Raw genomic sequence first — 25,940 nt, 5'->3', positions numbered from 1 at the left:
ACCTAGACTTGGCGCTCCGGTACCGCTTGCCGTGCGGTAGCAGAGAGAACAGTCTATGACTAGGGTGGCTGGAATCTTTGACAATTTTGAGGGCCTTCCTCTGACACCGCCTGGTATAGAGGTCCTGGATGGCAGGAAGCTTGGCCCTAGTGATGTACTGGGCCGTACACACTATCCTCCATTGTTAACAATAGAAAGATATTTTTTAGCTATGTCAACAATTGACTAATGAAACAAATACCAAAATATAGTTTTGGGGTGGAGTTTTCCTTTAAGAAGTGCCTCTACCGAACTTGTATTATATCAATAAATATGTAAAGTACGGTTTAAGGAATAAAATATATGTTTTCTGGGATGTACATCTGTCCAAATGAAAGATAGCCAGGTTATGGGGTTAAGTAATAATTGTCCAAACCGAAATGGTCACAACCGAAACAATTGACACCATAGACATTTAGTGTATTCGGAAAGTATTCAGACCCCTTGACTTTTTCCACATTTTCTAAAATGGATTAAATTGTTTTTTCCCCCCCCTCATCAATCTACACACAATACCCCATAATGACAAAGCAAAAACATGTTTTTAGAATTTTTTGCTAATTTATAAATAAAAAAAAAACGGAAATATTACATTTACATAAGTATTCAGACCCTTTACTCTGTACTTTGTTGAAGCACCTTTGGCAGCGATTACAGCCTTGAGTCTTCTTGGGTATGACGCTACAAGCTTGGCGCAGTGGTCTAAGGCACTGCATCGCAGTGCTAACTGTGCCACTAGAGATCCTGGTTCGAATCCAGACTCGTGGGCGTCGCACAATTGGCCCAGCGTCGTCCAGGGTAGGGGAGGGAATGGCCGGCAGGGATGTAGCTCAGTTGATAGAGCATGGCGTTTGCAACGCCAGGGATGTGGGTTCGATTCCCACGGGGGGCCAGTATAAAAAAAAGATATGTATTCACTAACTGTAAGTCGCTCTGAATAAGAGCGTCTGCTAAATGACTAAAATGTAAATGTATTTGGGGAGTTTCTCCTATTCTTCTCTGCAAATCATCTCAAGCTCTGTCAGGTTTGATGGGGACGTCGCTGCACAGCTATTTTCAGGTCTCTCCAGAGATGTTCGATCGGGTTCAAGTCTGGGCTCTGGCTGGACCTTCTTGGATCTTCATGTTCAATGGGTGACATGTCTGGTGAGTATGCACTTCTCCAGGTTGCCAATTGCCATCGAAGGTGAGCATTTTGCCCACTGAAGTCGGTTACGACGCCGAACTGCAGTCAGGTCAGACCCTGGTGAGGATGACGAGCACGCAGATGAGCTTCCCTGAGATGGTTTCTGACAGTTTGTGCAGAAATTCTTCAGTTGTGCAAAACCAAAGTGCTTATGGAACATTTCTAGGATCTTTTATTTCAGTTCATAAAACATGTTGTGTTTATATTTTTGTTCAGTATAAAATAAGTTTTATCCATCTAGAGTACTTCATTTATCTCTATGATTGACACACACCAAAATCACTTTACCTATCTTTATTTTGCCAAAATAAAGATAAGTAAAGTGATAATAAAAAAATCTAACAATATATTTAATTAGATGCATAAGTAAGAGATTTATACAATCAACATTTTACAGAAAACAGTAGAGATTATATTTCTCTAAATTAAATGTAAAAGTTTTGAAAATCTAGTTTAAAAAAAATTATGTTTTTATTATTTTGTTAATTTGGTATGAAAATACAATTTCAAAAATATATCTGTAATAGAAGGTTAATCAAAATGATCACTACTGTGCATGGTTCTCCCTTTATTGCAACTCTTTCACTATGTTTCAGTAGTGACACATATTGGGCGGTGGTAAGGAATTCAGCTTATAAACAACAACATTTTTTCACAGCCTTTTTTGTTCATATTTACCTAGGCTGCCAATAATTCAGGAGGGCACTTTATGTCTACCTGACATACAGTGTGTTGGAAGACGTGTGCTGAAAGTTTGGGAGAAATAGGATACAAATGTGATTTTTTTTTTTCAACCCCCAATTTACACCACTTCTGTAGAATGACCCATATATAAAAGCTCATTACCAAATAATGTTGTTGACTCGTCCTATACTCATATTTGTGGCAAAAGCATAAATTAGAGAAAAAACACATCCAAAACCCCACCTCAACCTTGAAACGGACCGTTTCAAATATGCTTGATGTGACGTTGGCTCATTGGCTGAGCTAATCAGCTGTTTACTTGTTATTAATATTTCTTTATGAAAGCTATACGCCCACATTATTCCTGTTGTTGGGGTGCACCCACACCATTCAAACACAGAAAAGCTGCTTTTTACCCATTTACCCATTCCATTTCTTGGAAGGAAAACTATTTCAATATTGTAATTCATAATTGGTCATATTTCATAGAAATCTGGAAACAATGGACAGTTACTTTCAGACATTATGTGTGTAAACTCAATTTAACAGTTGGATCACATCTATGCTCTAACTGAACTAAACCATGTTAAAGGGCGACTGCAGTTCCTGATTTGGCCTCGTTTTGAAGATTGCTCTTTCAGAAATGCTAGCGGCCATGACTGAAGGCAAACGAGGTTGTGGTTTATGTGGGTATGTTATGTTTGCATATCGTACACTGGCAGGTACTGTCGTTTGTCCCTCCTGAGTCACCATAGCAACAACACAGCAACTACCTCAAAATAGTCGCTTCCTTAAAATAGTCAGAATTAATCAAAGATAAATCAAGAAATCTGTAATTAATTTAGACGTTTTTGCCGAGGAGGTCTTAGTAGAGCAGTATTTCTCAATAAATAATTAAAATGCATGAAAAACTAGTCAGTGCACCGCATAGAGTCAATCAGGTAGGGAAAGTCTGGCAGCACGCTCAGGACTGATTTCTGAGAACAATAACATGTCTACACTACCTAGGTTATCCATCCAATTGGCGACAGATTTTCATGCGAATATGCTCAAATCCACATAAAACCAACATGCACATTTTCCCACCAGAGATGTGTTTCCATCAAATTGACTTGTTGAGGATAAAAGGATGTCAGTGATGATGTAGTGCACATAAATATACCTTTTGCTGCTAAATTCCCATGTACCCATAAAAAATACAAGTTAAATGGGGTTTCCATCGCATTTTCAACTATACTGAGTTATATAGCGAGTGTGCCCCCTCTGGTATTGGCACATGCACTCTAGCCAACAGCTCGCAGATAGTGTTGGTATAGTGTAGATGATGAGATTATTATGGACAAAAGAGGAACATTATTTTTATTTGTCAAATGGCAGCCAAGCATCGATGATCATGTCACCAGAATAAGAGCCTCGATATTTACTGGAAAGGAGCATCAAGCTCATCACCGTGCACTTTCACCGCCCTGTGAAGTTCATCGTAACTTATTTCATCTGTAGCCTAATAAACTGCATGGATTCCCGAGTCGTAGTGGGAGGACCACACTCCAATTTCACTTCGATATGATGTTATTATATCTACATTTGCGCATAAAAGCGTTTCCACTGACATTTCTTGAATAATACATTTTATTGACACAAAAAGATTCCACCATGTCTAGCGTATTTTGTTTTTGTCGACATTTGGAAAGTTTACAGACACATTTTATCTTTCCATCGGGCCTGTCATAACATTTGTTTTATCCAAAATGTACTTTAAGAGCATAAAAAGGTTGGATGGAAACCTGGTTAATGTCTACAACTGGGGCGGCACGTAGCCTAGCGGTTAGAGTGTTCCAACTCTGTATTTTGTCAATGAAGCTAGCAAGTAGTAGCTAGCAGGTACATTGAGCAGCCAGGCCACAATCAGCTAATCAAGTCACTTTCTCACTATATATTAACTGAGCGTGCATCTGTCTGGCAGTGTTTCATAGGGAATCATGTTACAAAACAGATCGCGGGGGGACACAAGATGCTTGCAAATGAGTTTTGGAATATTGACAAGTTGCAGTAAACATACAAGCGCGCTCTGATGGTCTTAATTTCCCCTTTGCCCAAAAAAAGTGGCAGACTCGAGTGATTGACACTATCAAACACATCAGCAAGTGGCCACTCCATAAAGGGCTTAGGGCCAAGGGTTAAATCAACATAACATTGGCGACGTGTTGTCTTATGTAAACAATTCTGAGGCGATGCGTAATGGGCAGGTCTGTCTCACTGTCTGGCGGTTCTGGGTGCTATGATTGGATAGAGCGCGCGCAGCTGAAAGAGTGCAATCAGCACAGCTGCTTTCATCATGTTAGTGGGCACTGGGCAAGTGGGAATGATCGTAATTCATACCCAACCCTCCAGTAAGTCGTGACGAACTCACTTACAAAACTCAGTTTTGTACAAAACTGACTTTAGGGCCAAAATTATCCTATTTATACTTTGTAGTCAATTTTGACACTATAATTAATGTTACTCAATCATATTGATGCCACATAGGCCGTTTAAAACCCTAGAAGTTGGTTCTAAGGGGCAGTTGACCTTTAAAAATTCCAATATCAGTGAGTTTTCATTGAAATAAGTTATTAATCCCAATATTTTGCATGTCCCATGTCAAAAATACTACTAATAAAAATTTAAAATAAATGATTGAACCAGTACTTGCACTTGAATTTTCTGGTGTTTTGTGTTGGAAAACTGAGCACATCGGGTATAACACGTTAACCCGTTTTCGCATAGATAGGCTAGACATTTTTTAACAAGTAAACATTTTGTGTTAAGCTTGCATTCAATTGCCCCTCCCTGTTGCACACAACAAGCTTCCATTCCACCTGTCACAAGGGGAGTTATGGCTGATTTAAGGTGAAATCGTCAACTCTGTCTTTTTAATTGGCACTTTTATAGTAATTTTTCTGAATTTAACCTCTTGAGATTGGGAAAACATGTTTTATTTAATGAAGTTGAACATGTGCTCTATGACAGAATGTTATGAGGTGATTTATTTTTCTTTTATAAAATTACCCTTACCCAAAAGGCGCTCTATTGGTAGAATGACACAATTAGTAAATAAGAGAGATACAAAATCCTATGCTACTAGCCATATCAAAGAGCACATGGTAAAACATTTTTTTTGTCACGGCTGATTCTTGACATGATTTTTTAAAACTTTTTACAGTGCTTTCAGAAAGTATTCACACCCCTTGACTTTTTCCAAATTGTGTTGTGTTACAGCCTGCATTTAAAATAGAATACATTGAGATTGTGTGTCACTGGCCTACACACATAATGTCAAAGTAGAATTTTGTTTTTGGAAGTTTTTACAAATTAATTGAAAATGAAAAGCTGAAATGTCGAGTCAATAATAGTGTCGGTTATTCTTCATTTTTTAAACAACTAATTGACTGACGTCGGTTCAATTATTTGAATTCCGTTTTGTTCTGTTTTCTTCTGTGAGCTCGATGTGCAGTTTCTGTAGAGATAAATCCGACCAAGCCTGAACTGTGCCATGTAGTAGGGAGTTGTAGTTTCCAACAGGCCAATATTCTACATAGTTCAGTGCAGAAAATGTGGTAATTAACTACAATGACCATAATCCATTCTGCGCCCGCTTAAACTTGTCTGGAGACTGAGAGAACGCATGATCGAGACGGATAGAAAGCATTTGATTCGCAAGCCTGAAAATACATGATATAAGTGACTGATAGTCAGTATTCAGCAGTCATAAAAGTATGCCTTATTTACTTTGAAGAACTACTAAAATAGTCATTTTTTTGACAGCATAGGCAGCTGCTCTATATGAGATGATGACTTGGAATGAAATAAAGTAATCAAATAAAACAAATATTTTATTAAAGTAAAGTAATGTGAATAAATGATGGTTAATAAGTGATAAGCATTAATGGGAAGTCACTAACATAATGGGACGTTTATTAATTGTTTGCTAAATGGCATATTATATTATTATATTATTATTCTGTGTTGTAACAGCATTCAACCCACATAATGCATAGTGCATTTAATGTCTAAAAAAATTATCGAAATGGAAAACCGTGATTATTTTTTAAATAATTGAGCCAAAACGACCTCAAAGAGCAATAATTGCTCACCACTAGTCAATAAGTATTCAACCCTTTGTTATGGCAAGCCTAGATAAATTCAGGAGTAAAAATTTGCTTCACAAGTCACATAATAAGTTGCATGGACTCTGTGTGCAATAATAGTGTTTAACATGATTTTTGAATGACTACCTTATCTCTACACCCCACACATACAGTTATCTGTAAGGTCCCTCAGTCGAGCAGTGAATTTCAAACACAGATTCAACCACAAAGACCAGGGAGGTTTTCCAATGCCTTGCAAAGAAGGGTACCTATTGGTAGATACTGTAGGTAAAAAAAAAAAAAAAAAAGCAGACATTGAATATCCCTTTGAGCATGGTCAAGTTATTATTTACACTTTGGATGGTGTATCAATACACCCAATCACTACAAAGATACAGGTGTCCTTCTTATCTCAGTTGCAGGAGAGGAAGGAAACCGCTCAGGGATTTCACCATGAGGCCAAAAGTTAATTCTAACATGTATTGACTCAGGGGGCTGAATACTTATCTAATCAAGATATATTAGTGTTTTATTTGTCATTTTTTCGTATTTCTTACAAATGTTAGGATTTTTCTTCCACTTTGACATTAATCCCACTTTGTAACACAACAACATGTTGAAATAGTCAAGGGGTGTGAATACTTTCTGAAGGCACTGTAAATGTGAGGCAGTCACACTGCATTGATACCGGAGAAGAGGATGCTGCTGGTGCTGAAACTCGGCATCCCATTAATTTCCTGTCATCACTCCAAACTCATTGCCAATTCGCTCCTGGGTGAAGTTTCCCCTAGGTACAGATATAAGATCAGCTCCCCCTCCCCAATCCTAATCTTAACCCTTAGTGGAGAAAATGCAAACCTGACCCAAGATCAGTGTTTAGGTGCAACTTCACCCTACACAGCCATAGCTGCCGAGCCACAATAGTCCGTTTAGGTGGCTGTGGCCATCCTCCAGGGGTTGGTGCAGTTCGACGGTGCACCATCCAAAAATATCCAACCAACACGGCTCCACATGAACGCCTTCACTGAACTGAATGAGGTGACAGGTATAGAAATAGTTTAGGAAAAGTTTAGAATCTGAAGAATATGAAAGCCAATGGTCCAACATTCTAGAACAGGGTTGTGTGTACACGTTTTAGACTACATAGTACGTTTTAGGTTTTATATTGTGACAAAAGTGGCTGTTTGAACAAGTTTGAGGTTATCCTTTTCCGAGGGATTACGGAAAGAAAAGCGCTCTAAAAACGGGGTGGATTCCATGGCACCAGATGCCAGACCCTGCATGTGTCTGGCATCTGGTGCAGCTAAGGACCATTTGGGTCCTCAGAAAAAAATACTCTACGTTTAAAAAATGAAAACACAATGTGTTTAATGGATATTAACAAGTGGGGCCCATGCCAGGGCCCTTTCTGGCACCCGAAGCCTACCTGTCAGGGACATAACCCAGAGAAGGCAGGGGCGTGCTTATCCGAGCTCTCATAAAACAGCCTTCAGCGTAGCCAGTAAAGCGCGCGGGCCCGGAAGAGGAGGAAGTCAGAACCCCCCAACCTCCCTTTCCCACCAGTCCTGGAAAAGTTCTGGAATGTGCTGAGCGACACTTGGACGCTTCGGGGAAACAGGGCCCACAAAGCAGATCCGTTTCTGTTCACCGTTAGGAATCATAGGCTGCGTCCCAAATGGCACCCTATACCCTAAATAGTGCACTACTTTTAACCGGGGCCCATAGTGCTCTGGTCAAAAGTAGTTCACTATATAGGGAATAGGGTGCTTTTTGGGATGCAGCATGGATAGTGTCTTTGGGTTTCCAGGAAAGTTCATGTAAAGGTAAATAAACAGTGTTACACGGAGCCTGCATCAGGGACATGTTTACTATTAGGATAATTATGATAATGACGGTAGTGGTGACAATAAAACACAACGAGTTTTATGTATTTTCAGTTCCTGACTGTAAACCCATTTCCGGCTCGCAATTTATAAGCACTCTGAACCATCAACCCCTGGATATGTTGTAGAGGCAGCGTAGTCCACACTCTCTCACTTCCTCTCACAGACACATGTATGGCAGCAATCACACACACACACACACACACTTGCACAGACACAGACGCACAAACACACACAAACAAGCACACAGTGCCTTCAGAAAGTTTTCAGACCCTTTGACTTTTTCCACATTTTGTTACGTTACAGCCTTATTTTAAAATAGATTAAATAAAAATTGTTCCTCATAAATCTACACACAATACCCCATAATGACAAAGCAAAAACAGTTTTTCATAAATTTTAGCAAATTTATTCAAAATTAAAACAGAAATACCTTATTTACATAAGTATTCAGACCTTTTGCTATGAGATTCGAAATTGAGCTCAGGTGCATCCTGTTTCCATTAATCATCCTTGAGATGATGCTACAACTTGATCGGAGTCCACCTGTGCTAAATTCAATTGATTGGATATGATTTGTAAAGGCACACACCTGTCTATAAGGTCCCACAGTTGACAGTGCATGTCAGAGCAAAAATCAAGCCATGAGGTCGAAGGAATTGTCCGTAGAGTTCCGAGACAGCATTGTGTCGAGGCACAGATCTGGGGAAGGGTACTAAAACATGTCTGCAGCATTGAAGGTCCCCAAGAACATTCTTAAATGGAAGAAGTTTGGAACCACCAAGACTCTTCCTAGAGCTGGCCGCCCGGCCAAACTGAGCAATCGGGGGAGAAGGGCCTTGGTCAGGGAGGTGACCAAGAACCCAATGGTCACTCTGACAGAGCTCCAGAGTTCCTCTGTGGAGATGGGAGAACCTTCCAGAAGGACAACCATCATCGCAGTGGAGCAGGTTGAGAGCTTCAAGCTTCACGTTCCTTGGTGTCCACATCACCAACAAACTATCATGGTCCAAACACACCAATACAGTCATGAAGAGGGCACAAAGCCTATTCCCCCTCAGGAGAATGAAAATATTTGGCATGGGTCCTCAGATCTTCAAAAGGTTCTACAGCTGCACCATCGAGAGCATCCTGACTGGTTGCATCACTGCCTGGTATGGCAACTGCTCGGCATCCGACCGCAAGGCACTACAGAGGGTAGTGCGTATGGCCCAGTACATCACTTGAGCCAAGCTTCCTGCCATCCAGGACCTCTATACCAGGCGGTGTCAGAGGAAGGCCCTAAAAATTGCCAAAGACTCCAGCCATCCTAGTCATGGACTGTTCTCTCTGCTACCGCACAGCAAGCGGTACAGGAGCGCCAAGTCTAGGTCCAAAAGGCTTCTTAACAGCTTCTACCCCCAAGCCATAAGACTCCTGAACAGCTAATGAAATGGCTACCCGGACTATTTGCATTGACCCCCACCCCCTCTTTTTACGCTGTTGCTACCCTCTGTTTATTATCTATGCATAGTCACTTTACCTCTACCCACATGTACATATTTATTAATTACCTCGACTAACCTGTACCCCCGCACATTGACTCTATACCCCCTGTATATAGCGTCGCTACTGTTATTTTACTGCTGCTCTTTCATTATTATTATTTTTACTTATCACTTATTTTTCTTAAAACTGCATTGTTGGTTAAGGGCAAGTACGTAAGCATTTCACTGTAAATACAATTTCATTTCATTTGATTTTGACTGTGTCACGCCCTGGCTCGGGGGACTCTCGTATGTTGAGCCAGGGTGTTAGTTTCTATGTTTTGTTGTGGGTCTAGGTTATTGTATTTCTTTGTGTGAGTGACTCCCAATCAGAGGTAACGAGTGTCAGCTGTTGGCTCGTTGTCTCTGATTGGGAGCCATATTTAAACTGTCGGTTTTCACTTTGTGTTTTGTGGTTTCTTGTTCTAGTTGGTTTGTGTTAAACTGTAGACGTCACGTTATCGTTTGTTGTTTTGTTACGCGTGATCATTTTCAATTAAAATATGTTCACCTTCAACGCTGCGCATTGGTCCTCTATGTTAGACGATCGTGACAGAAGAAACCACCAAGATGGGACCAAGCAGCGTGTCCAGGAGCCGTCGCCAGGGAGATCCCTCACAGATCTCCTTCGCCTCCTGGACTGGGTCAAGCCGAGTGAGGAGGAGAAGGGCTTGACACTATGGCAGAAGGGCGAGAGGCTGGCGAGGGACATGGAGACCTGGTCCACGGGTAGGAGAGACGCCCCGAAAATTTTTAGGGGGGGGCTCACGACGTCGGACCAGCAGGAGGCCGCGATAGAGCGGCCCAGTGGGTTGCCGGAGAAGGCCGCCGGGTTACGGGGGCCACTGGTCGAAGAGGGGATGGAGGAAGTAGAGGCACGGCGAGAGGTACTGGCGTGTGTTGCCAGTCCGGTCCGGCCCGTTCCAGATCCCGGTGTAGGGCCAGTGGTGTGTGTCCCCAGTACAGTCCGGCCCATCCAAGCTTCCCGCACCAAGCCAGTGGTGTGCGTCGTCAGTCCGGCACGGCCCGTGCCTGCTCTCCGCATCAAGTCTACGGTGTGCGTCGACAGCCCAGCCCGGCCCGTTCCTGCTCTCCGCACCAAGTCTGTGGTGCGGGTCGCCAGCCCAGTCCGGCCCATCCATGCGTGTCGCATCAAGTCTGTGGTGCGTCTCGTCAGCCCGGCTCTGCCCGTTCCTGCTCCCCGCACCAGGTCTGTGGTGCGCGTCGCCAGCCCAGTCCGGCCCATTCCTGCTCCCCGCATCAAGCCTGTGGTGCGTCTCGTCAGCCCGGCTCTGCCCGTTCCTGCTCTCCGCACCAGGTCTGTGGTGCGCGTCGCCAGCCCAGTCCGGCCCATTCCTGCTCCCCGCATCAAGTCTGTGGTGCGTCTCGTCAGCCCGGCTCTGCCCGTTCCTGCTCTCCGCACCAGGTCTGTGGTGCGCGTCGCCAGCCCAGTCCGGCCCACTCCTGCTCCCAGCACCAAGTCTGTGGGGCGTTTCGTCAGCCCTGTCCGGCCCGTGCCTGTTCCCCACACCAAGCCAGTGGTGTGCGTCGTCGGTTCGGCACGGCACGTGCCTGTTCCACTGGAGCCGGATCCGCCGCCTAGGCGGAGTGCCCACCCGGTCCCTCCCCTGTTGTGTTTCGTTGGCGCGGTCGGAGTCCGCGCCTTTAGGGGGGGGTACTGTCACGCCCTGGCTCGGGGGACTCTCGTATGTTGAGCCAGGGTGTTAGTTTCTATGTTTTGTTGTGGGTCTAGGTTATTGTATTTCTTTGTGTGAGTGACTCCCAATCAGAGGTAACGAGTGTCAGCTGTTGGCTCGTTGTCTCTGATTGGGAGCCATATTTAAACTGTCGGTTTTCACTTTGTGTTTTGTGGTTTCTTGTTCTAGTTGGTTTGTGTTAAACTGTAGACGTCACGTTATCGTTTGTTGTTTTGTTACGCGTGATCATTTTCAATTAAAATATGTTCACCTTCAACGCTGCGCATTGGTCCTCTATGTTAGACGATCGTGACAGACTGCCTGCTTGGAGTTTGCCAAAAGGCATCTGAAGACTCTCAGACCATTAGAAACAAGATTCTCTGGTCTGATGAAACCAAGATTAAACTCTTTGGCCTGAATGCCAAGCGTCACGTCTGGAGGAAACCTGGCACCATCCCTACGGTGAAGCATGGTGGTGGCAGCATCATGATGTGGGGATGTTTTTCAGCGGCAGGGACTGGGAGACTAGTCAGGATCGAGGCAAAGACGAACGGAACAAAGAACAGAGAGATCCTTGATGAAAACCTGCTCCAGAGCGCTCAGGTCCTCAGACTGGGGACGAAGGTTCACCTTCCAACAGGATAACGACCCTAAGCACACAGCCAAGACAATGTAGGAGTGGCTTCGGGACAAGTCCCTGAATGTCCTTGAGTGGCCCAGCCAGAGCCTGGACTTGAACCCGATCGAACATCTCTGTTTTTGTTTTGTCGTTATGGTGTATTGTGTGTAGATTGTTGAGGGGTAAAAAAACAATTTAATCAATTTTAGAATAAGGCTGTAACGTAACAAAATGTGGAAAAAGTCAAGAGGTCTGAATACTTTCCAAAGGCACTGTACACACACCACAGAAGGTCTTTCTACCAATAAAACAGTACTATTAGCGTGCGAGTGAGGATGCACTTGGGTATCATAAATAGCATAACAGTGCTATGTAAAAATGCTATAGTCCAAAATGGAAGTAAGAGCATGAAATCAGAGCAAATACACTACATGAGCTAAAGTATGTGGACACCTTTTCTTCAAACATCTAACTCCAAAATCCTGGTCATTAATATGGAGCTGGTCCCCCCCTTTGCTGCTATAACAGCCTCCATTCTTCTGGAAGGCTTTCCACTAGATGTTGGAACATTGTTGCGGGGACTTGCTTCCATTCAGCCACAAGAGCTTTAGTGAGGTCGGGCACTGATGTTGAGCGATTAGGCCAGGCTCGCAGTCGGCATTCCAATTCATCCCAAAGGTGTTCGATGGGGTTGTGGTCAGGGCTCTGTGCAGGCCAGTCAAGTTCTTCCACACCGATCTCGACAAACCATTTCTGTATGGATCTTGCTTTGTGAACGGGGGCATTGTCATGCTGAAACAGGAAAGGGCCTTCCCCAAACTGTTGCCACAAAGTTGGAAGCCCAGAATCGTCTAGAATGTCATTGTATGCTGTAGCATTAATATTTCCCTTCACTGGAACTAAGGGGCCTAGCCCAAACCATGAAAAAAAAAACAGCCCCAGACCATTATTCCTCCTCTACCAAACTTTACAGTTGGCACTATGCATTGGGGCAGGTAGCGTTCTCCTGTCATCCGCCAAACCCAGATTCGTCCATCAGACTGTCAGATGGTGAAGCGTGATTGATTCATCACTCCAGAGAACGTGTTTCCACTGCTCCAGAGTCCAATGGCAGCCAGCTTTACACCACTCCAGCCGACGCTTGGCATTGCGCATGGTGATCTTAGGCTTGTGTGCAGCTGCTCGGCCATCGAAACCCATTTCATGAAGCTCTCAAAGAACAGTTATTGTGCTGACGTTGCTTTCAGAGGCAGTTTGGAACTCGGTAGTTAGTGTTGCAACCGAGGACAGACACATTTTTACGCGCTTCAGCACTCTGCGGTCCCGTTCTGTGAGCTTGTGTGGCCTACCACTTCGTGGCGGAGCCGTTGTTGCTCCTAGACGTTTCCACTTCACAATAACAGCACTTACAGTTGTCCGGAGCAGCTCTAGCAGGGCAGAAATTTGACGAACTGACTTGTTGAAAAGGTGGCATCCTATGATGGTGCCACGTTGAAAGTCACTGAGCTCTTTAGTAAGGCCATTCTACTGCCAATGTTTGTCTATGGCGATTGCATGGCTGTGTGCTCAATTTTATACACCTGTCAGCAACGGGTGTGGCTGAAATAGCCAAATCCTTTAATTTGAAGGGGTGTCCATACTTTTGTATATTGTACTTACAAATTGAATTTTTATGCAGTGAATCATGTCTTACAAGAGCAATATCGTAATGAGTGGCTATAAGGATGTACTAGTATATGGTGCTAGTATGTGACTTACTGACTCCGTTTCTGGCTTCGTTCACCTCCTCCCCGTATGCTTTAGCCTCAGCAAACCTGCACAGAAACACGGAAATCAGTGGGCAACAATCTTCTGCAAAACCCTGTTTCTCTCTCTACATGGGCCACGTCAGGTTAAAGAGATAGTTCATGATTTTGGCAATGAAGCCCTCTATCTATATCTCCAGAGTCAGATGAACTCGTGGAAATAGTTAAAGGGCTTCATTGCCAAAATCCCAAACTATTCCTTTAAGGGTGAGATTTGAGTTGTGTGTGTGTGTTTTTGGTTTTACTATCCTTGTGGGGACCAGAAGTCCTCACAAGGATAGTAAAACAAAGTGAGGACATTTCGCCGGTCCCTACAAGGAAAAATGCTATTTTAGGCTTAGGGGTTAGGTTTGGGTTAGGGTTACAATTAGGGTTAGGGTTTAGGAGTTGGGGTTTGAGGTTAAGGTTAGGTTTGGGGTTAAAGTTAGGCTTAGGTTAAGAGTTAGGTTTAGTGTTAGGGGTTAGGGAAAATAGGATTTTGAATGGGAATCAATTGTTTGGTCCCCACAAGGATAGTAAAACAAACGTGTGTGTGTGATTATATGTGAGTATGGGCTTGTGAAGGGAGTGACACAGAAAGCCATTACCATCACATTTCATAGGGCTCCGTTCCCCTTCAATTCATGTCTGTACCGGAAAAGGGGGATCGGCGAGGAGAGAAAATGAAAAACTAAAAGATATGCCATTGGGGTGGTATAGGCCTACTATTGAGTGTCCTTGTCTATCAACAAGATGAGTGAACTCATGTACACTCCCCTTCATATGTATTTAGACAGTGAAGCAAAACGTTAAAATTTGTCTCTATGCACCTGTAATTTTCATCATAGGTACATGTCAACTATGACAGACAAAATGAGAAAAAAAAATCCAGAAAATCACATTGTATGATTTTTAATGAATTTATTTGCAAATTATGGTGGAAAATAAGTATTTGGTCAATAACAAAAGTTTCTCAATACTTTGTTATATACCCTTTGTTGGCAATGACACAGGTCAAACGTTTTCTGTAAGTCTTCACAAGGTTTTCACACACTGTTGCTGGTATTTTGGCCCATTCCTCCATGCAGATCTCCTGTAGAGCAGTGATGTTTTGGGGCTGTCGCTGGGCAACACGGACTTTCAACTCCCTCCAAAGATTTTCTATGGGGTTGAGATCTGGAGACTGGCTAGGCCACTCCAGGACCTTGAAATGCTTCTTACGAAGCCACTCCTTCATTGCCCGGGCGGTGTGTTTGGGGTCATTGTCATGCTGAAAAACCCAGCCACGTTTCATCTTCAATACCCTTGCTGATGGAAGGAGGTTTTCACTCAAAATCTCACGATACATGGCCCCATTCATTCTTTCCTTTACACGGATCAGTCGTCCTGGTCCCTTTGCAAAAAAACAGCCACAAAGCATGATGTTTCCACCCCCATGCTTCACAGTAGGTATGGTGTTCTTTGGATGCAACTCAGCATTCTTTGTCCTCCAAACACGAAGAGTTGAGTTTTTACCAAAAAGTTCTATTTTGGTTTCATCTGACCATATGACATTCTCCCAATCCTCTTCTGGATCATCCAAATGCACTCTAGCAAACTTCAGACGGGCCTGGACATGTACTGGCTTAAGCAGGGGGACACGTCTGGCACTGCAGGATTTGAGTCCCTGGCGGCGTAGTGTGTTACTGATGGTAGGCTTTGTTACTTTGGTCCCAGCTCTCTGCAGGTCATTCACTAGGTCCCCCCGTGTGGTTCTGGGATTTTTGCTCACAGTTCTTGTGATCATTTTGACCCCACGGGGTGAGATCTTGCGTGGAGCCCCAGATCGAGGGAGATTATCAGTGGTCTTGTATGTCTTCCATTTCCTAATAATTGCTCCCACAGTTGATTTCTTCAAACCAAGCTGCTTACTTATTGCAGATTCAGTCTTCCCAGCCTGGTGCAGGTCTACAATTTTTTTCTGGTGTCCTTTGACAGCTCTTTGGTCTTGGCCATAGTGGAGTTTGGAGTGTGACTGTTTGAGGTTGTGGACAGGTGTCTTTTATACTGATAACAAGTTCAAACAGGTGTCATTAATACAGGTAACGAGTGGAGGACAGAGGAGCCTCTTAAAGAAGAAGTTACAGGTCTGTGAGAGCCAGAAATATTGCTTGTTTGTTATTGACCAAATACTTATTTTCCACCATAATTTGCAAATAAATTCATAAAAAATCCTACAATGTGATTTTCTGGATTGTATTTTCTCATTTTGTCTGTCATAGTTGACGTGTACCTATGATGAAAATTACAGGCCTCTCTCATCTTCTCATGCCATACATACTGTATCTGTTTTACTGTTTAGAAATGAAAGCATGTCATGTATCTAGTCCCCCCCATGTGAAGAAGTCACAAGTATTTGGACAAATTCACTTATAGTGTATCAAAGTAGTCGAAAGGTTCGTTTTCGGTCTTATATTCCTAACACGCAATGACATTTGCCGTTTGTTTTGGTTGTGTTTTGGGTTATGTTTTGTCCAATAGTAACTGAATGGTGAATAATGACTGGAGTAATTTTCTTTCTAAGTGAGTAGATTATATGTTTCTGAAATCTTCTAAATTAATCCTGATTAGGCTTGGGCGGTATACCGTATATACCGTATACCGGGGTATTTGGAAATAGCTACGAGAGGGTTTTTCAATACCAATTCAGTTTTTATTACATTTGAATAATTGTAGCTACTTTTGAAGTAAATACCTGCAGTGAAATTGTACAACACTTAGGAGATAAAGCAGATAGCGTTCTTCATTTCACCTGTCACATTATTTTACATTACGAGGCTTACCGGTAGTCCACAGTCACATTCGTTTTTACAAGCACACAACAACAAGAGACCGGAGCCTTATAAGTCACTCAATGTTGTGAAGCACGCGTCTGGTGATCTAGTTAGAATATGGAATTCACAACTACATTTTTGCCAGCTAGATATATTATATTTATTAAGTTAACTGTCTAAAATGCGCTAAATGCTCTGCAGTAACTAGTTATATAGCTAAGTGGTTAGCTTCTTGCAAAATCAAGCCTCTTGGTAACAGCAGACAATCCCCTCCTGGATAAAGAGCCTTGCTGTCTAATATTTGTTTTGTGTGTGCAGCAAACTGTGAGTAGAATTTTTGAGTTACTTGTATAACTTTGTGAGCTGGGATATCTGTTCTACAAATAGTTTATGTCAGAGACTATATAAAATGTTCGTAAGCGCTCATTAGCATTTAGCTTGCATTCACTATGAGATTTTACATGTAATTGTTAGCATTTGCTAACCTTCAGATTACAGAGGCTCATTGGGGTTTGAATGTAGCGCCCCTTGTCTTCAGTGCTGGTATTACCGAATATGCCAGGATGGCACAAGGTCTGTATGAAGGTATGACAATCTGAAAACCGCCCAAGCCTAATCCTGATAATGTCATGTTTAACAAAAATCATGACTGAATCATGAATAATAATGAGTGAGATGCCGTTCAGAGGCTACAACAAAAGATGCTAACCTCTGACCATTACCAATAACAGGGGAGAGTAGCAATTATTTTTTTTTATGGGGGGGGGGGGGGGGTATGATCTTTGTGCCTCTGTAACCTTCTCACTCAGTAATATGCCAAATTAATTAATGCTTATCCATAATCATGGTAGCATCCACATAAATATAGAAGTGCTCAGAAACATCTTCTATTTTTACTTACAATAAAAGTGACTCCAAAATGGCATTATTCACCATTCAGTTGTTATTTGGCCAAACATTATCCAAATCACAACCAAAACAAAAGTACAAATGCATCCAACACATTTGTCGAGTCACAAGCTTGATGTAGTCATTGTGTGCATGAACCCTGGGACCAAATACTACACTTTTGGCTACTCTGATACACTATAAGTGAATTTGTCCAAACACTTAGGACTTCTTCTAATGGAGGGACAAGATACATAAAGTGCTTTCATTTCTAAATGGTAAAACAAATATGTATGAAAATACCCTTAAATAAAAGGTGAAATTCGGTACTATCACCTAATATGAAACATCTCAAATATAAAATGCTAGAGTATAGAGCCAAAATAAACATGTTAGCTTCACTGGCAAAATACATATGGAGGGGAGTTTATCCTGACCCACAATTTTAAAAAAACATTTTAGTCATTTTAGCAGACACTCTTATCCAGAGTGACTTAAAGTTAGTGAGTGCATACATTTTTCATACTGGCCCCCCGTGGGAATCGAACCCACAAATCTGGCATTGCAAACGCCATGCTCTACCAACTGAGCTACAGGAGGCCTTTCAATGTCTCCAAACAGAGTGGACAGACAGTAAAACATCTCCAAAAGTATATTGCTCTCTTGTTGTGCAGATCTAAATTGTCCTTGAGCCCGCTACCCAGCAACATTCTGTAAATAGTTTGGTTACTATTGTCCTGGTACACTCAAAACATTTCACACGTTTCACAGAGGTACAACTCAGTTCATAAGAGGATAAATCAAGTTACTATCAATTTCTATGCACATAGGATAAGTGCAATCAATCTATTTTCACGGTTTATCAGGAGTCGACCGTAGCAAACTTTCAGATTAAAAACTAGGAACAGCTGGTAAACTGGATTTCAAGTTCCCAACAAGGCCTCCCCTTGCCCTCTGACCTCTGTTTGAGCAGGGCCTTGTTGTCCTCGATTGTCAGCCGGTCTTTGTGGTCTCTCCTGAAGATCTCAAAAGCCTCCTGTTTGCCCATCGACAGCTCGGACCCTGAAGAAGAACGCAGGGAGAGAGAACCATGAATGCCCAATTTTTTTATACAGTATACCCACATGGCAGTCATAGTCACTAACCAGGTTTCCATCCAACCTTTTTAATGCGAGTAAAGTATATCTTGTATAAAACATTTCACGACAGGCTTGATGGAAACAGAACATTTGTCGGTAAACTTACCAAATGTTGACAAAACCAAATACAACGTTGGATCTTTTTGTGTCTGTAAAATTCATTATGTGAGAAATGTCAGTGGAAATGCTTTTATGCGCAAATATTGATATAATAACAATCATATCGAAGTAAAGTTGAGGTCAGGCGATGATTTGTGTGGTCCTCCCACTACAACTTGTCGGGAAAGCATGCAGATTGATGAGCTTCATGTTCTTTTCCCAAAAATATCAAGGGTCTTATTCTGGTGACATGATCATTGATGCTTGGCTGCCCGTTTGACAAATAAAAATAAACTTGCTCTTTTGTCCATAATAATCTCATGTAGACTATACAGTATCTGCAAGCTGTTGGCTAGAGCACACGTGCCAATACCAGAGTGGGCACACTCGCTATATAAACGCACATTTGTTTGTGAGAACACCATCAGTAGAGTTGAAAATGCGATTGAAACCCATTTAACTTGTATATTTTATTCGGTATATGAAATGTAAACACAAAAGGTATTTTTATGTGCACTACATCATACCGCACAGCCTTTTATCGGCACTGAGGCGGCGCAAGTGTCAAATGCACGTTAGTCATGTAAAAACTTGGCGCACTGGCATTTTCCAGTCCTAACGCCAGGTTCGACAATTTACCTGTCTAACATCAGCTTGTTTGCGCTGAGGTGGAAGGGGTGGCAATATTTAAGGTGTGTCCTTAGAAACAACCGCAAAAGTAACCATTTAATGCAGCACTAATGGGAAGTTTTAACGGTAAACACAGTTGATAATGGCATGGATTGAGAGCGGAAGTGCAGCCTGTCCAGCCATGAGGTACAGTGCGCATTTTTAGAAACATAAAACAACAATTGGTTTCCCCCATTTCATTAAATTTTATTAAAAGCATAGCCTATCCTCCCCTTAATTAATATCCTGGTCATTAGACAAAATTAACTCATGAATAAAGGGGTTTTAAATGGTTTACTGAGAATGCTTTGAAATATTTGAGGCTTTTTGCCCTAATGCTTTTTCATTATTCACAAATCTACCATTTTGCTTGCTCGAGTAGGCTATCCATCCCAGTTTTCAAAGCGTGCCCCTAGTCAGACGACCAAAGAGACACACCTCTAAAACTATTCAGTCATATTTTTTTATCTCCCTCGCACATAGGCAACGATACAATTGACAGGAGCCTAGAATTTTGTAGACGTGTGAATGTTATGCGTAAAGACATTTAGGTCTACGTATGCACAAAGTGCCATAAACGAGAGAAACAACTTATGATATCATGTTTCTGATCCGATCCTATTTAGAAATATTGTTGTTGGTTTAAAAATCAGATCGATTGTTTTTTATTTGATTTGATTAGAAACCAAACTTATTAAAAAGATTCACCATCATTGGGTTTATGGTGAGAATGCAATGCAATTTCGCTATGATCTGTAAGATGGTTCCATGATGTGTATAAAACATGCATTTGCGAGCAGTATAACAGTGAGTGGACATTCCCCTTTCCTCTTTATATCGGATGTGTGTAAAACCCTCAATAGTCTAAATTGCCTTGTCTGTATTATACGCCCATGGGGAGCAACTATGGTGCCTGTAACTGTAATTAGACATAGCCTATATAAAACAAGTTTTTATTAGAATTATACACCGTCTTTTTAGGCCTTGTCAATAGCCTAGTGAATTTAATCTTGCTTATTGACTACGTTTGGCATGTCCATGTCCAGACTGCAATTTACAGAAGGCCTAGCCCCGATATCAGTGTGATCTTTAACAATGTATTTCCATATTGAAGCAATGCAATTAGAACAATGTGGACTGCAAACGGACAAGCATTTGAAGCCAAAAATAGTGAACATTCAATTGCCAAAACATATTCCATTGTCGCTGTCATGTCCACAATGGGTAGACATCTATAGAAAACTAGGAAATTACTATGAAATAAAATATTTCAGTTTTGTATATTACTAGGTTTTAATTTGGTGACTTTATTCTTTTCCATTCCTTAAAGTCATCATCTCATCTCATCTCTGCTTAGGCAGTAGCAGCCAAACAGCCATACAACGTTATCTCTGTCCTCCCCATATTGTTCTTTCTTTACATTTTACATTTAAGTCATTTAGCAGACGCTCTTATCCAGAGCGACTTACAGTTAGTGAGTGCATACATTATTATAATTTTTTTCATACTGGTCCCCCGTGGGAATCGAACCCACAACCCTGGCGTTGCAAACGCCATGCTCTACCAACTGAGCTACATCCCTGCCGGCCATTCCCTCCCCTACCCTGGACGATGCTGGGCCAATTGTGCGCCGCCCCATGGGTCTCCCGGTCACGTCCGGCTACGACAGAGCCTGGATTCGAACCAGGATCTCTAGTGGCACAGCTAGCACTGCGATGCAGTGCCTTAGACCACTGCGCCACTCGCCACTTTAGTCATACTATTTAGCTAGGCTAGTTGCAGAGCTGTCTGACAAAATCATTTTACTAGTTCTTCAAAGATGATGAGAAATACTTTCACAAACTGTCTCTATCCCTCTCTCTAGTTGTTGTGTTGTGTACATATCTCTCTCATGCGGTCTATGCGGTCTGTGTGAATCTAACCTAACATAGCAGGCGTAAAAGTGTATCCATCTCTGCCTGAGCCGGAAAAAAGAGGTGCAATGGATTATGGTCAATGCAGTTAATTACCACGTTTCAGCGCTGAACTACGTTGAATATTTGCTTAATAAAAACTAAAACTCCCTTCAGCCCAGTGTCCCACATAGCTCTTGAATTGATTTCTCTTGAGTTGACCCTTTTCCAACAATCCAGGCACCAAACTCAACCAGATGAATGTAAGACAAGCAAATATGGCTGACCTCCACAAATCTAAGCGACCATTACCCAATCTTTCACAGTTTAGAGAACATAAACATATATGTAAACAGACATTTTTAACAGGCCTGCATTACTAGGTGCGTGGAAATGTTTAGGATCTTGCCTCTGGTAAGGACACGGGAAGCCGCAGGTGCACAGTGCATAGACAATGATTGTGTCTTAAATTGTACCATTTTCCAAATGCAGTACTTTTGACCAGGCCTCATAGGGCTCTGGTCAAAAGTTGTGCACTATGTAGGAAATTGTTTATTAAGTTGTCAATGGAACTATACACATGTGCACTGGATATAACATTCCGTAAATTACAGCTTACAACAAATGAAGAACAAACAGTGGTTTACTTTGATGAGAGGTGAGTTTACGGGATAATGTAGAGCACATCTTTGTTCCATCACATCAGGTTTTTTGCCTGTTGGGTTTGTTTCTTTTGATGAGATCTGGGGCTTTATGTATCAAGTGTCACAAGAGTAGGAGTGCTGATCTAGGATCAGGTTCCCCCTGTTCATAGGGGAAACATAAAAAGTCAGGGGTGTATGCTTCATGATTAATTACTCAAGGTGTGATTGTGATAACACACATAAACTCAAGTCTTTTGTTCACCTGACCTAGAATACCTCACAATCAAATGCCGACCATATTACCTCCCAAGAGAATTCTCTTCGGTTATAGTCACAGCCGATTATATTCCCCCTCAAGCCGATATCCATGACGGCCCTCAAGGAACTACACTGGACTTTATTCAAACTGGAAACGACATATCCTGAGGCCGCATTTATTGTAGCTGGGGATTTTAACAAATCATAGGAAAAACGCTACTGAAGTTCTATCAACACATTGACTGTAGTACTCGCTCTGGTAAAACACTCGACCACTGCTACTCCCCCATTCGAGATGCCTACAAGGCCCTCCCCTGCCCTCCCTTCGGCAAATCAGATCACGACTCCATTTTGCTTCTCCCTTCCTATAGGCAGAAACTCAAACAGGAAGTACCCGTGTTAAGGTCTATTCAATGCTGGTCTGACCAATCGGAATCCATGCTTCAAGATTGTTTTGATCATGCGGACTGGGATATGTTCCGGACTGGGATATGAATAACATTGACGCTTACAAGGACACAGTGACTGAGTTCATCAGGACGTGTATAGGGGATGTTGTTCCCAAGGTGACAATTAAAACCTACCCAAACCAGAAACCGTGGATAGATGGCAGCATTTGCGCAAAACTGAAAGCGCGAACCACCACATTTAACCATGACAAGGTGACTGGGTATATGGTTGAATACAAACAGTGTAGGTATTCCCTCCATAAGGCAATCAAACAGGCAAAACGTTAGTACAGAGACAAAGTGGTCGCAATTCAACGGCTCAGACACGAGACGTATGTGGCAGGGTCTACAGACAATCAACAATTACAAAGAGAAAACCAGCCATGTCTTGCTCCCAGACAAGCTAAACACCTTCTTCGCCCGCTTTGAGGATAACACAGTGCCACCAACGCGGCCCGCTCCCAAGGACTGTGGGCTCTCGTTCTCCATGGCCGACGTGAGTAAGTAATTTAAGCGTGTTAAACTTCACAAGGCTGCCGGCCCAGACGGCATCCCTAGCCGTGTCCACTGAGCATGCGCAGACCAGCTGGCTGGAGTGTTTACGGACATATTCAATCTCTCCCTATCCCAGTATGCTGTCCCCACTTGCTTCAAGATGTCCACCATTGTTCCTGTACCCAAGAAAGCAAAGGTAACTGAACTAAATGACTATTGACCCGTAGCACTCACTTCTGTCATCATTAAGTGTTTTGAGAGGCTAGTTAAGGTTCATATCACCTCTACCTTAAAAGACACCCTAGACCCACTTCAATTTACTTACCGCCCCAATAGATCCACAGACGATGCAATAACACTGCACACTGCCCTATCCCATCTGGACAAGACAAATACCTACGTCAGAATACTGTTCATTGACTATAGCTCAGCCTTCAACACCATAGTACCCTCCAAGCTCATCATTAAGCTCGGGGCCCTGGGTCTGAACCCCACCCTGTGCAACTGGGTCCTGGACTTCCTGACGGGCCGCCCACAGGTGGTGAAGGTAGGAAACAACATCTCCACTTCGCTGATCCTCAACACAGGGGCCCCACAATGGTGTGTGCTCAGCCCCCTCCTGTACTCCCTGTTCACCCATGACTGCGTGGCCACACACGCCTCCAACTCAATCATCAAGTTTGCAGATGACACAACAGAAGTAGGCCTTATTACCAACAATGACGAAACAGCCTACAGGTAGGAGGTGAGGGCCCTGGCAGAGTGGGGCCAGGAAAATAACCTCTCTCTCAATGTCAACAAAATGAAGGAGCTGATCGTGGACTTCAGGAAACAGCAGACGGAGCACGCCCCTATCCACATCGACGGGACCGCAGTGGAGAAGGTGGAAAGCTTAATGTTCCTCGGCGTACACATTACTGACAATCTGGAATGGTCCACCCACACAGACAGTGTAGTGAAGAAGGCGCAACAGCGCCTCTTCAACCTCAGGAGGCTGAAGAAATTTGGCTTGGCCCCTAAGACCCTCAGAAACTTTTACATATGCACAATTGAGAGCATTCTGTCGGGCTGTATCACCGCCTGGTACGGCAACTGCACCGCCCGCAACCGCAGGGCTCTCCAGAGGGTTGTATGGTCTGCCCAACGCATCACCGGGTGCACACCGCCTGCCCTCCAGGACACCTACAGCACCTGATGTCACAGGAAGGACAAAAAGATCATCAAGGACATCAACCACCCGAGCCACGGCCTGTTCACCCCGCTATCATCCAGAAGGTGAGGTTAGTACAGGTGCATCAAAGCTGGTACCGAGAGACTGAAAAACAGCTTCTATCTCAAGGCCATCAGACTGTTAAATAGCCATCACTAGCCGGCTACCACCCAGCTACTCAACCCTGCACCTTAGAGGCTGCTGCCATATATACAGTTGAAGTCGGAAGTTTACATACACTTAGGTTGGAGCCATTAAAACTCATTTTTTCAACCACTCCACAAATGTCTTGTTAACAAACAAGTCGGTTAGGACATCTACTTTGTGCATGACACAAGTTACTTTTCCAACAACTGTTTACAGACAGATGATTTCACTCATAATTCACTGTATCACAATTCCAGTGGGTCAGAAATGTACATACACTAAGTTGACTGTGCCTTTAAACAGCTTGGAAAATTCCAGAAAATGATGTCATGGCTTTAGAAGCTTCTGATAGGCTAATTTATATAATTTGAGTCAATTGGATGTGTACCTGTGGATGTATTTCAAGGCCTACCTTCAAACTCAGTACCTCTTTGCTTGACATCATGGGAAAATCAAAAGAAATCAGCCAAGACCTCAGATTTTTTTTTTTATGACCTCCACAAGTCTGGTTCATCCTTGGGAGCAATTTCCAAACGCCTGAAGGTACAACGTTAATCTGAACAAACAATAGTACGCAAGAATAAACACCATGGGACCACGCAGCCGTCATACCGCTCAGGAAGGGGAAGCATTCTGTTTCCTAGAGATGAACACACTTTGGTGCGAAAAGTGCAAATCAATCCCAGAACAACAGCAAAGGACCTTGTGAAGATGTTGGAGGTAACAGGTACAAAAGTATCTATATCCACTGTAAAACTAGTCCTATATCGACATAAACCGAAAGGCCACTCAGCAAGGAAGAAGCCACTGCTTCAAAACCGCCATAAAAAAGCCAGACTACGGTTTGCAACTGCACATGGGGACACACATGTCCTCTGGTCTGATGAAACAAAAATAGAACCGTTTGGCCATAATGGCCATCGTTATGTTTGGAGGAAAAAGGGGGACGTTTGCGAGCCGAAGAACACCATCCCAACTGTGAAGCACGGGGGTGGCAGCATCATGCTGTGGGGGTGCTTTGCTGCAGGAGGGACTGTTGCACTTCACAAAATAGATGGCATCATGAGGAAGGGAAATGATGTGGATATATTGAAGCAACATCTCAAGACATCAGTCAGGAAGTTAAAGCTTGGTCACAAATGGGTCTTCCAAATGGACAATGACCCCAAGCATACTTCCAAAGTTCTGGCAAAATGGCTTAAGGACAACAAAGTCAAGGTATTGGAGTGGCCATCACAAAGCCCTCAATCCTATAGAACATTTGTGGGCAGAACTGAAAAAGTGTGTGCGAGCAAGGAGGCCTACAACCTGACTCAGTTACACCAGCTCTGTCAGGAGGAATGGGCCAAAATTCACCCAACGTATTGTGGGAAGCTTATGGAAGGCTACCCGAAACGTTTGACCCAAGTGAAACAATTTAAAGGCAATTCTACCAAATACTAAGTATACGTAAACTTCTGACCCACTGGGAATGTGATTAAAGAAATAACATGTGAAATAAATCATTCTCTCTACTATTATTCTGACATTTCACATTTTAAAAATAAAGTGGTGATCCTAACTGACCTAAGACAGGGCATTTTTACTAGGATTAAATGTCAGGAATTGTGAAAAACTGAGTTTAAATGTATTTGGCTAAGGTGTATTTAAACCTCCGACTTCAACTGTACATAGCCATGGAATCACTGGTCA

The 25,940-nt window shown here is 42.8% G+C and overlaps 1 protein-coding gene across 1 annotated transcript in view; it reads right to left on the bottom strand.

Annotated features, from left to right (window-relative positions):
• kif6 (kinesin family member 6) overlaps positions 1 to 25,940 on the bottom strand; it is a gene marked incomplete at both ends in the record, with an annotated part of 141,217 nt that overhangs the window by 46,711 nt on the left and 68,566 nt on the right. The window contains 2 exons of the mRNA XM_084181929.1: positions 13,520 to 13,575; positions 18,206 to 18,308. Coding sequence (XP_084038055.1) covers positions 13,520 to 13,575; positions 18,206 to 18,308 — 159 coding nt within the window. The remainder of the gene's footprint in view (positions 1 to 13,519; positions 13,576 to 18,205; positions 18,309 to 25,940) is intronic.

This window comes from Coregonus lavaretus, assembly GCF_964263955.1.
Source record: "Coregonus lavaretus genome assembly, chromosome: 18".
Lineage (NCBI taxonomy): Eukaryota > Metazoa > Chordata > Actinopteri > Salmoniformes > Salmonidae > Coregonus > Coregonus lavaretus.
The sequence above is the reverse complement of the archived record's forward strand: the minus strand, read 5'-3'. Positions and strand labels throughout refer to the sequence as shown.